General features: G+C 36.3%; 1 protein-coding gene across 1 annotated transcript in view; it reads left to right on the top strand.

Annotated features, from left to right (window-relative positions):
* Nucleotides 1–2,209: 2,209 nt before the first annotated feature.
* The window catches only part of waca (WW domain containing adaptor with coiled-coil a), a 52,852-nt gene continuing 42,142 nt past the window's right edge, over nt 2,210–12,919 (top strand). The window contains exons 1-4 of the mRNA XM_016456944.1: nt 2,210–2,461; nt 2,642–2,675; nt 3,465–3,651; nt 10,595–10,686. Of these exons, the coding sequence (XP_016312430.1) occupies nt 2,421–2,461; nt 2,642–2,675; nt 3,465–3,651; nt 10,595–10,686 (354 nt within the window). The 5' untranslated portion in view covers nt 2,210–2,420. The remainder of the gene's footprint in view (nt 2,462–2,641; nt 2,676–3,464; nt 3,652–10,594; nt 10,687–12,919) is intronic.

The following is a 12,919-nucleotide window of genomic DNA, read 5'->3' as shown; positions in this document are numbered from 1 at the left end:
AGCAGTGCCCTTTTTCAGTTTCAGAACATGCCCCTCAAAAGGTCTGTGCACGGCCCTGATCAGTGTGCTGATGCACCTGTTTCCATTGTTAGAATAAACAGTGTGCCTTCAACAAGCAAACTAACGCTGATATTGAAAGCTGAGCGGTAAAAGGGTCTTTCAGAGCGTTAACAGAGTCCAAAAACCTTGTAGATATTTCTTGTATAATTTATAGCTTTATTTAATATATTTGCAATAATTGTCATAATGAAATCATAATTTTTCTAAAATCTTATCATCTAATCATAAGTAGCGTGCATTATATCTTATGTCAAATTAAAACATATATGGGATTTTTCTTCCCAGTCCTCTCTACAATGTTAAAATGAGTGGAAAGTGAAATAAATAACTGAAATGCAGTTATGAAATTAAATTAATTAGCAAAGTATCTAATGTGTCCATTTAAATTCACCTCTGGTCAATGACTTAATTATACAATAACTTGATAAAGATAACTCAGGACTCCCAAATAAAATCAGCACATATCTGCTTGGCCAACATGAAGACCAAGATGCTGCTTGAAAAACTTTATCCAAATCCTTTCTATGAACACAATATCATCTATTGCAAAAAAACAACAACAAAAAAACACTTCGGTTTTGTCATATGGGGAGAACTACGAAAGACCAACATTATGTCATAACCATGTACCCATGTAACCATGACACAAAGCCTGAAAGCTTATTCTGGAAGATCTCAAAGTAAAGATCTTTGGCCTTTAAAAGCACAGAACAATAGGACAATGACCCAAAGCACAAGCAAAGGCTTTGGTTTAATGTCTTAGGGGGCTTAAAAGAATTAACATTGATGAAAAATTATTGATTTGACTGTACTTACATAATCATATGAGAACAAAACAATTGAGCTGAGCTGGATAATTATTGATTTGACTGTACTGACATTATCATATGAGAACAAAACAATTGAGCTGAGCTGCCTATAAGTCATTTCATAATTGACCAACTTTGCAACACTGACACATTGAACTGAACTGAATCATCATCGACCTAAAGTGAGCTGAATAATTACGTTATTGTCTTCTGTTGGGCTGCTTTATAGCTGAATTGAGTTTGTTTTGATATTGATATAGACATCAACACTTTCATTTAACTAAATTGAATCAACATTGAACTGACTTGAGATGAATAATGATACCATTGTCCTCTCTTGAGCTGCTTTATAGCTGAATTGAATGTTTCAACTAAATTTAAATTGAATCAACACTGAAATACATTGAGCTGATTAATGCCAATTATATTCTGTAGAACTACTTTCAAGCTGAAATTGAAGAAATTTCATATTTGATAAATTTTTGCTTGTATTTTCACTTTTAGTTTCCTGTTTACCTCTGTGAAACTGCTTTGAATATATATTGAATATAAAGCGCTATACAAATAAATGTGACTTGACAGGGTTTGAAATCTGGAATAACTCAGATTTTAATACAACTGAAAATATGTCTGACCTGCACACAAATTGCTGTCCACCACACTCTCCATCACATTTGGCAGAGCTGGCACAGAATTTGCATGGAAAACCAAACAAAAATCCAGTCTAAATGTGGAAAGACTCAGGACATAAACAAAAATGTTTTTAAACCCCCCCCCAAAAAAAACCTCACAGCTGTAATTGCTGCTGGCTGTGCTGATGTGTTTAAAACTAATTCCTTTTCATGCTAACTTTATTTTATGTTAGATGAATAAAACATGAGATTTGTGCCATGAATGCTTTTTTTAACAAAACATTTTTCAGTAGGCCAATGTATCAACCAAAGAGAAGGCTCTGTTCTTCTGAAGGTTCCACTTGTTTCAGTGAGTCATACTGCATCAGGACCTTTCTGCACTTATCTCAGTGAGGCACATGCACTGGCTCAACATGTCCAGTAGATGTCAGTATTAGGTTTAAATTCCAGCGACTGAAACGCAGTATTTCTCAACAGCTGGAGTAAACCGCGAAATGAGAAACGTAAATCAGACTTTTCTGTGAGTACGTCAAGCACAATGTATTTTTACTCGAAAAAGAAAAAACTGCGAAGATTCAAACCGATCTCTACTTCATGCACTACTTCAGATCAATTCGAACAGTGGCCGAAATGACCCGACAGTAGCCGAGTCGAGCCGAAGCGATCGCCGGAATAACCCGGATTGGGGTGTGCGAGGAAGGCTGAGCTTCGCTATTCTGTAGATAGGGGCAGAGTTTTGGTGTATGTGTGAGTGGGAGATGGACCGAGGGCGCTCTACTGACTAGCAGAGGCGAAGAGCGAGTCCAATAGCCAGAGCTATTGAAATAATATACGCGATCGGGTCGTCGATAGCCCACTCCAAATACAAACTAAGTCGCCAATCTTTCACATCTACTTCACACACACTAACACGGCATTGATGGTAATGTATGCAAGGAAACAACCAAGACTCGGCGATGGGTAAAGAGCTCTATTTTATACTTCGATTTTCCTTCTTCGCTTTGACAATCCGCCATTTTTAACCAAACCAAAATAAGTAAAAACTTAAGGAAGCCGATTCAGCTGTTGCAATTTCTGCCACTATCAGTGAAGATGGTTTTTAACTGTTCCTCTGTCTCTTTTTCTTGTTTTATTTTGTAGGTGCACCGACCGAAGGGATTCTCAGCCCTATCAGGTAGATCTGAAACAAATAAGATTAAAATGGGGTAAATCTAGCGCAGGCTTTCGAAGCGATTTAGGCCTCTGTGCGTAAAAAGTGCACCATTATCACCAGGTTCGGCTTAAAATGACACCCATATTTACATTACACTGCAAACATAAATTTGTGCTGTCGTAAGTCGCCTGCCCGTCGAATTTATCATGTTTTAAATGCGCTCACAGCGCTAGCGACTTTAACAGGCGTTAAACGTTAGCCCGCTAGCGGCTACATCAGGCCTGTGTGCCACAGCGATTTACTTCGAAATGACTATCATAATAACGTTTATAATTATTAATTCATGGTCTAAATTATGCTACTTTCAAGAAACGGTTATATACGTAAATGCGAATTTAGTGGTACGAGTTTTTTTTTATAAACAGTCGTCTTTAGTTTCTAGTGAGTGCAACCAAATCCCAATAAAACGAGCCTAATTATCATCTAGACCGTCAAGAAACGCTTATTTATATGTAAGACTTGGAGAATAATGCTTCTAGGCTTTCCTGTGCTCAGGTTAGGCTTGCAGTGACATGCAGAGTATGTAATGACAAACATCGTCGTGCTATGAAAGCATTGTCGTGTTTTGGAACATGTTAGATGATTGTTAGCTGGTCAATAGCTGGTATACCATCTTAGACCAGCAAAAAATTAGCTGGCCAGGTAGCTAATGACCATTGTAGACTAGCTTTAAACCAGCTCTCATCTACATTGCATGTGAGAGAGTAATTGTGCATCAGAGTTCAATGTAGGAATGTCATGTTTTGACAGACTCTTAAGTACTCGTCCAAGAGTCACCCTGATCACCGACATGAGAAGATGCGTGACAGTAACGACGCCACTCCACCGTGCAAGATGCTGCGGCGATCAGACAGTCCAGAAAACAAGCACATGGATAGCACCGGCCATGGCAGAGCAAAAGCCATCCATCCACACCGGGGGAGAGACAGAGAAGGAGGTAAGAGGGGAGACCTGGAGTCAAACTGATCATATGATAACAGCCACAAATCTGAGGCTGATACCGATGCCTAGATCGATAATGCAAATCTTACCACAGTCTTAATTAGTCCTTAATTGTTTCTATGTAAACACTAGTTAGATACATTCTGTAGAAAGTGATCAGATTGCGGTCGTTTGGGTAAAGAGATATTAAATGAAATCACACTTCCGGTAGTGGTACCAGCTTCAACCGTTTACAAGCACCCTCTAATCCAACCTTATGAATGATGCCATTTCAGACAGGAAAATATAAGGCTTGGCCTGTGAGCACAGTGTGCTTTTATCTCTCTTCATGTTCAGGTTCTATACATTTTATTCTTATCAGATTTGGTACAAGTAAGAGTTTTTTTTTTTTTTTTTCAGTGTTCAACAAGGGACTTATTTTGCATTCCACGTCTGAACTGTTTTATAGTTCAGAAATGACAAGCAGGCTTGAAAGACCACACATTTCTGAAATCAGAAATTGCGCTAGATCGAGAATTATTTTCATATCATTAAAATATTATGTTGTCCTGCAGAATTCTTTTTGCTTCTTTAGCAAGATCTGTCGGATGTTATTTGTATTGGCAACATTCTAAGGTAATATTTTTTCAGTTTTGCTAGAATGATTTTGTTCGGTTTGTTAAACATTTACTAGACATATGTATGATCCTTAAGATAGTTAACCAAAAAATTTAAATTCTGATTTACTCATCCTGAAGTTGGGCCGAACCTGTATGATTTTTTTTGCAGAGCACAAAATATGATATTTTGAAGAATGTTGGGAACTAAATTTTGGTGACCATTTAAAAAAAAAAAGAAAAAAAAAGGCATTTTTCAAAGTATCTTTGTTCCGCAGAAGAAAAAGTCCATACAGGTTTTGCATGACATGAGGATGAGTAAATGATGACAAAATTATCATTTTTGGGTTCTTTATCCCTTTAAAACTCAAGCTTAGAATCTCTGAACACTTTATAGGCCATGCTTGTAAGATTGATTTGCAGTAAGATTAGCTGATAAAATTTACCCACACTACCACATATTTTTACCATCTGTTGAGATAGGCATTATAAAACTAATGTCCAAGAATTGCCAGAACAAGCCTAAGTCTTATCTTACAAGGTTTCAGTAAAAAAAAAAAAGGTTTAAGTCTGTGCCATGAATGTCACCAAAAAAAGCCCTATTCCAAACTCATGATTTTGGATGATCGAATGTTGCAATGTCAGGCTGGCAAATACAGGTTTAGTTGAGTTTTGCTGTCATCATCAGTTTTTTTTTTTTTAAACAATATTTCATGCCATGCTCATGATATTGAATTTTATATTTCTTTTGCTTCTTCAAAAGTTAATATTGTTGACTTCTTAATACTGCAAGTCACTGATTGAATTAAGGCAAATTCACACCAAGAAAGATAACTAGAGCCGCGTTTCCACTGCAAGAATTTTCCCCAGGAACTAGGGACTGTGGGCCGGTACTCGGTGTGTTTCCACCGCAGGAACCAGGATCTAAATAAAGTTCCGGGTAAAAAATTGCCCCTCAGAAAGTCCCTGCTCGTGAGGTAGTACTTTTTCAAAGTCTGGAACTTTCGGGCGCGGGACTTGAGCGCAGAACATGCTGATTGGTTGAGTTCACGCAGCATTGTATTTCAATCACATATATATATATATATATATATATACAGTGGGTACGGAAAGTAGAGAAATCAAAATTTCTCCAAACTCAAATCTGCGGTTTATTTATAAAAACAGCACCTATTTGAAAATGTGCTTCGCCGATTTTGGAGACGGGAGCTCCACGCGATTAGTGGGCGCTCAGTGCTCATGTTACCCGATGAGAGCAGCCTCAACTCGGCTAGTTTTTCTGACATTTGCCGCTGGCTGTGATGTCTCTGTAGTGGATAAACATAAGATATCATTTGTTTTGGGTAAATCTTAACAGGTAATCGTTGGTCTTTATTCTATTAATCTATTAATATGTTAAAATTAAAATGGCGGCTATTAATATGTTTAAATGAAAACGAAAAGGGGCAGTGGTGTTTGATATATTTCGTCTTATTGTAAATACAGTGAGGAAAATTGCAGTAGCCAAGGTGAGCTGACTGATGTTATCAAGTACGCTGCTGTTTGCAGAATTACCAGACTTGCGTCATCCCATCCGCGGGAGTTCACACTCCTGAGTCGAACTGACGAAGTCCGAACTACCAAGGATGCAAGTCCGAAATTTGTGTACTTGGTATTGAAACGCGCGCAGACCTACATCACCAGACTATTTGCCTATTCTTCTCGGTACTTTAGATTTTATTATTAACTGCTTAGCCTCCTTGTCATTTTTTATTCAATTCAAAGTTTTAAATCAAGCTATCTCGTGCTACTGCAACAAAAAAACCCAACTGTAAAATCAAAAATACACTGAGTGAGCAAAACTTTGTTTAATTACCATTATAACTAGCTATCTCACAATGTTTACATATGAATAAAAGCCTACATTAAAATCTGTCATATAAATTGGTCTTTTCATTAGAAATTAGCCTACTGATTGCCACCATTGATGGACAATTTTTTTTTAATGATATTATTAAATAAAAATTAAAATATCTGTATGACAGTATATTCTGCAGTTCTTCCCTGCTGTACCGAATATCTATACTTTTCAAAGTATCATATCAAAGTTAGAAATTCAAATTTTGTGACAACATTAATTTTGAAGGGAGCCACAGATTTGTTAAAATTTCCAAAGGGTGCCGCGACTAAAGAAAGGTTGGGAAACACTGCTTTAGACCATGATGGAAACGCAGACAGCAACAGGTCTGGGGGGAAAAAAGTTCCTGGGAAAAGAAGTTCCTGGTACAATTGTTCCGGGTAATTTCGTTGGAAACGCGGCTTATATTAGCGTTCACACCAACAAGCGATAACATTCTGTATATTATAAGCAAGTGCTGCAGTTATGTTGTCTGCTGCTTTAAATGTTTGAGCTTGTTAAAGTCAGGTGGACTCTGATTGATTGTTTTTAACGTTCATCAGCTGTAAACAAATCATTCTGAAATCGATTTCATCAAATTGTTCCTGTGTTTGTTTCGTTATCATTATAGCTGTGGTGATTATTAAAACTTTATTGTTATCTTTTTAGTTCTCATGCTTTGTGTGAACCAGCTTTTAGTAATGCCTGATATTGTAACTTCAGATAAAATCATTTCATTCCTTTTCAGCGAATTTGGTTGGTTTTCATGTACTTTCATTACAAGATGTCTTGACCAGATACTGCTGCTACATATAAAGGCAGTTGAATCTTGTCACTAAATGCTGATTTGCTACTCTTATTTAGATAACAAGTAGATAATGAGATTGCTACCAAATAAATGCATCATCTAACTGAACAGTGACAGCAGCATACATTGAAATGAATCAGACAGTTGTGGAAGCTGTGCACTGCCTCACATCTCGCTTAACTAGGGACTCTAGCCTATTTAAAATTTAGATGTTGGACAAGGCAAGTTGCATTAGTTAGGAGAAAGTTATCAAAAAGACTTCTTCAAAAGCAATGAATCTAGTTAATTTGTTGCCTGGCTCTGTGCCATTATTGAATGTTATTTTTCTTATGAATCTTGGTGGTGAAAAAACTTTGCATCATTCATATTTACCAGATCTGTTAAATAGGTCACGTCTTGCATCTTGTTAAAGAGCCATTTAAGTGGTAAAAAAGGATAATCATCATATAGATAAGCTGACAGCTAAATCAGTTTGGTGTTATATAGGGATGCTCCGATCCGCCTTTTTTGCCTCCGATACCGAAAAGGCTGAACGAATGAGACAGCCACAGCGGAGAAAAGAGTTTGTGTGAACTTTAATGTAAGGACTTAAATATTCATATGTAGCTCACATTAAGCTATCGTATGGCTTCAGAAGTAACACAGAATAATTCGCACAATCGAGGAAAAAAAAAAAAAAAAAAATCTCGGATTTGGATCGGCTCTCTCTGACCGATCCCCGATCCGAGAAAAATGGCACTATCGGAGCCGATACCCGATATGAATATCGGATCGGCGCATCCCTAGTGTTATATATGCATTTGCAATAAACATAAATGCCGAAAGCAGCTGAGCCATGTCTCCAACTTGAATATATTGTGCTTTCGATTCAATTCGGCTCTCGATTCATTGGAATATCAATTATTTTGGATGTTTCAGGTACATGTACATTTTTCTTAAGGAAAATCTCTCTCAACTAATGCTGTAAACTACACAGGGAACCTTCTCGATTGGTGTGTTACTATAATATTAAAAGTTAAAATTGTCAACAGAGCCCAAATTATTACATTCAATTGCTATGTATTTTATGTGTAACGTTCAACACTCAAATAAAAACATTGTATACAAACATTTAAATTGCACATACGGCAGTTTTTATATCACATTTCTTATAAAATAATAATGTTTCTACTACGATGTGTTGTTGAAATATAATTTAAACAGTAGCTATCATAAATAGTTCTCTTGACAGATTTAATCACACATACATACATTATATATCAATCATCACCAACAGACAAAAATTAATGAATTAATGTAAAATATAGTATATACATTTAATTAAATGTTTCTCTGTAGCGTTCTTTTTCTAGCTAATGAGGTATAGACATTGAATTACTTTCTTGATGTAAATGGAGCGTTACGTGACTTGTTCACAAGTTTTGTTCGTCTTTTTGTGGTTGTAACACTGATATGAGAAATGATGCATTTCAAAGAGTTCTCTATCTTTCAGTATACCTTCTCTCATGTGACAGTCAAAATCATTGTTGAAATTTATTTTTTGAATTTGGTTATAAAATTGACAATTTGAAAGCTGAGTGTGTTTATCAAAAGTAACGTCACAGAGCTTGTTGCAATTATTGTATGGGAGGTGCTCGACAAATATTGTTTAGTGTTTTACTCACACAACAACTGAAAATGGTGTAAGTTGATTGATCTTGGGATTTACAAATTGATATTGGTTAGATTAAAATCTAGCCCAGCGGATGGAATGGAGTTTTAGGTGAATATGAAAAGAAATCGCTTAATTGAATACATTACATTCTGGGAAATTTGATCAAAACCAGAATGAAGCAAGATGATGAATTTTCTTAAACTTTTGTCATATATACCAAAAGCAATTGAAAATGAGTTTTTCTGGTTCCTCCGTAAAGGCTAATGTAAATTGTAGCTAGTTCAAACTTGTTCTTCCACTCCAAAGTTTTGTTTTTTTGAGTGTGTGCATGTCAAATAGCTCCTCGCACTTTTTTTCCTTTTCTTTTTTTTTTCTTTCTGGATGAAAAGGAAAGCAGTGGTTCAAGATGTATTTCATATTCACAGGAAGTATGGATGGGACTAAGATATATATCAAAGGCCTCTACCCCCACCCACCATTTTCCTTAATAGAGGAAAAAGATTTGCTAAATGCTGATCGGCTGCAAGTGCTATTTAGGGGAAGGACGATCTCTTTATAAAGAGGATTTGAAAAAATCTGCGTAGTGAATCATCAATATTTTTGTCTTGTGTTCCCGGGTCAGAGAGACTGCACTTTTTGTGCATATCTTCAAAAGGTGTTCTTTGTCCACGTTAAGGAGTGCATCTAGATGATTTTGAATCTCTTAAAATGTTTACTGAGACATAGTATGTCAGTTGAGTTTCCACGCTCATAGTGACTTTATACTCTTGTTCACTGAACACATCAAAACACATCTTCTCCAAGGCAGTGAGGACTATCTGTAGCCTAAGGGCTGTCTGCAGTCTGAGCACACAGCTAAAATGCCCCTGTGAGGGTTTGTGGTTTAGCATGGGGTAATTGCAGGTCACTTAGGGCTTGCTGTGACTTTCTTGATTTTTCTTGTACATTGAACATTGAATTTTTTCCACATGAAGTGATTATAGTTAATTACCTATGAAACTTTATGAAACGTTATCTGAAATGATTTGTTATTAGTGTACTGTAATAGATCACAGAAGACATATTACTCCTACAGTAATCAGGAAGCCAGCGGTCTGTGGGTCTCACCTAAATGCTACAGTGTTAGAATAGTCTGATTCTCATTGAACTGGTCATCAATTAAAGCCTAGTATGTGTTTGTTTGCCATGAGTAATCTTTTGTGGGTAGTTAACTGATTTATGAGTGTGCCGGATGTATCGTTTGGAGTGTGAGTCTGGTGTATTATAAAATCATTATGCTGTTTTTCATCTCTCCTCAGCTCTGCTGATTATTAGGTTTGTCAAAATGAGTAATATCGCTGAACACTTGTAATTCGTCTGAAAACACTCCTATTTCACTGTTTTTTAACTTCAGATTGTGGTAAGACCTTTTAGTTTGCATTCTTCTGGGTGCATTATAAAGAACTGACTGCTGGATATTTAAACAGTGCTTTAACACTCATTTGATGATAAAATTCTTTCAAGTCAGTGCAAGAAATCATTTGACTTTTTTTTCATCTTCACTTCACAATATGTCTGTCATTTACGTTCTCCATCTCTTTTTTTATTGAAACAATGCAATACAAACACTTGTAAGATGAGTCTTTGAGAGCTTGTATTATCTGTGTATTCGAGTTGGTGCAGGTCAAACCGAAATCACTCTAATGAATCAAAGTAAGCCAGGAACTGATGGAAAGGCACAGAAGTGTTCATGTCTCGGCATCATACAGCAAGAAAAAGCTCAAGTGCTATAAGCATCATTGATATACATACTTGATGATTTTGCAGGAAGTGGAAACGGCAGTGAATTATGGGATTATTGTCTATGAAGTTTTGTAGTTACGCAGAACAGTGGAATGTACTAGTAGAGTTGTTTTGATCAACCAGATGTGGTAGTAACTCTTTTAGACGTGCAGATTGTCCTCTGCTGATTTTAAGAAATAATGAAAACTAGTTTGTTCACATTCAATGTGTTTTATTTTGCAGGGACCAGTATATCCCCTCAAGAGAACTCCCATAACCACAGCTCTCTGCACAGCTCCAACTCTCATTCAAATCCCAACAAATCATCAGACACGGTAAGTACCACAGTCTCAATGTCCTCTAACTTGTCTGCGTTTTCAAATGAGGCAGCAATCAGCACACACACAACGAGGCCACGTTCATATACACCAGTAACCCTTTGCCCCTTTGGCACAAACAGGCTGTTATTTAATGAATACATCGGACCATTTTAAGAGACCCTAATAGCTATTTGTGCTATTAGTTTTGCATAAATCATTCTGAATAACTGTCTTACTGGAAGTAGCAATTAAGATGCATTAATTTAATACCAATGCAGTCAAAATAGAAAACATTTATCCTGGCAGATCTGCTAAAATATTTCAGACTTCTAATAAGTGGCATGCTATTTTATGGGCCATTATTTGGATCTAACAAAATTATCCCTGGCTGAAATTCGGCATTGCTGTTAAATGTGTTGTCTGGTTGTGTGGCAACCCTCCTGTGTGCAGACCATCTGTCCCCTTGCTGTAGATAATATGAGCTCTTGAGGGAGATGCAAGGCACAGCGTACATTTACCAGAATAGAGAAAGGAGTTTTTGTGCTTTTGCTGCCTTCAAAATTACATAATTCATTTAAGATTTTGAAACATTGACATCACCTGGTTTGGTTTCAGTACAATTGTGATTTTAAAAATAATTACAGCATTGCAAATCATTTAATACAGGGTATTTTGCTTATCAGTGGAACCAAATTGGATTGAATTCAGTGTCTAAAGTCTAAAAACAGACTGCCAAGCCATAGTCATATTGAGGGGTCATTTTGTGAAGCATGTTGAAAGGTAGCTCATTTCAACATACTTGATGAATGGATCTAATATGTGTTCCAGCTCTCTTTATGAATCCAAGATGATTTTGGTGAGCCAGCGTAAAATTTAAATCTTATAGTATTGAAATGGCATAGAAACTAGTAGTCGACCGATATGTGTTTTTTGACAGCCGATGCCGATATCTTGGAAAGCAGGGTGGCAGATGGCCGATATAATCTTAATTATTTTAATTATTTATTATTAAGAAATTTGAAAATGGGTTAAAAAATAAATGTTAAATAAACATACTTATACTTTAGATGACAAAGTATTTTTCACAAATATTTCATAAAAAAATATATAATTAAAAAAAGGAAGTAAACACTGTAACCAACAGGGCACTCAGTATTCTAGGAAGTTTGTGTGCATTGGGAATCATATTTTTTCAAATAAAGCCAAGGTAACACTCATTTTACAGCACACAGTGGAAATGACATGAACATGACGGTGGGCAAATGCATAAAGCGCAGCATAATTTGAAATCACGAGTTTAAAGTTTGTCGATCGTGCGTCTCCAGTGAAGCTGAACTGTCCTCCTGTCTGCATTCAATTCACATGGACCGACCGTCACACAGAGTACACGCGATCATGCAGGATACAAATGCACATTTCACACGATCTCACAGCTGGATTTGACCAAGTTTGCAAGGTTTGTGAAATTAAATGTTCATTAGTCATTCAAAGATTTGTTGAAATGATATAAATGAGAATTTGCTGAATGCTGACGGCAAACAAGAAAGTATTATAATGTTTGCCTTTCTATTACTAATAATATAAAAGCAATCGTTATGATACTTTTTGTATACATTTTAATTCCTTTGTTTAACTGTTCTATCGGATTATTAGACAGACTTCTATCCGTATTAGACAGAACTGTTGACGACAGCGAACAAGAGGGAGAATGTGAGCACTGTGTGCTCAGGCGCTGCCATTCTCAGCGCCGTCAAAATAAAAGTCAGGCCCGCCTCGTATCGGCCAAACAGGAAAACTTATCGGCCGATGCCGATATTTAAAAATTGGCAAATATCGGCCTTTGTTATATCATATATATATATATATGCCTAAATATTTCACTGTAAAATAAGTTAACAAAAATTTACAAAAAAATAACCATTTATTTTACATTACAACTGTAAAATCCATAAATACTATTTTTGTGATATCTTAATGACCACTAATAGAAACCAAATTTGATCACTGTCCTTGTGCCTCTGTTGGTTTAAAGGGGTCATATGATGCTGCTAAAAAGAACATTATTTTGTGTATTTGGTGTAATGAAATGTGTTTATGCGGTTTAAAGTTCAAAAAACTCATTATTTTCCACATACTGTACATTATTGTTTCTCCTCTATGCCCCGCCTTTCTAAAACGTGTCGATTTTTACAAAACTCATCGGTCTGAAAAGCGAGGTGTGCTCTGATTGGCCAGCTATCCAGTGCTT

Source organism: Sinocyclocheilus anshuiensis, unplaced genomic scaffold, assembly GCF_001515605.1.
Source record: "Sinocyclocheilus anshuiensis isolate Anshui unplaced genomic scaffold, SAMN03320099.WGS_v1.1 scaffold647, whole genome shotgun sequence".
Taxonomy (NCBI): domain Eukaryota; kingdom Metazoa; phylum Chordata; class Actinopteri; order Cypriniformes; family Cyprinidae; genus Sinocyclocheilus; species Sinocyclocheilus anshuiensis.
Note: the sequence above shows the minus strand (reverse complement) of the source record. Positions and strands in the feature narration are given on the sequence as shown.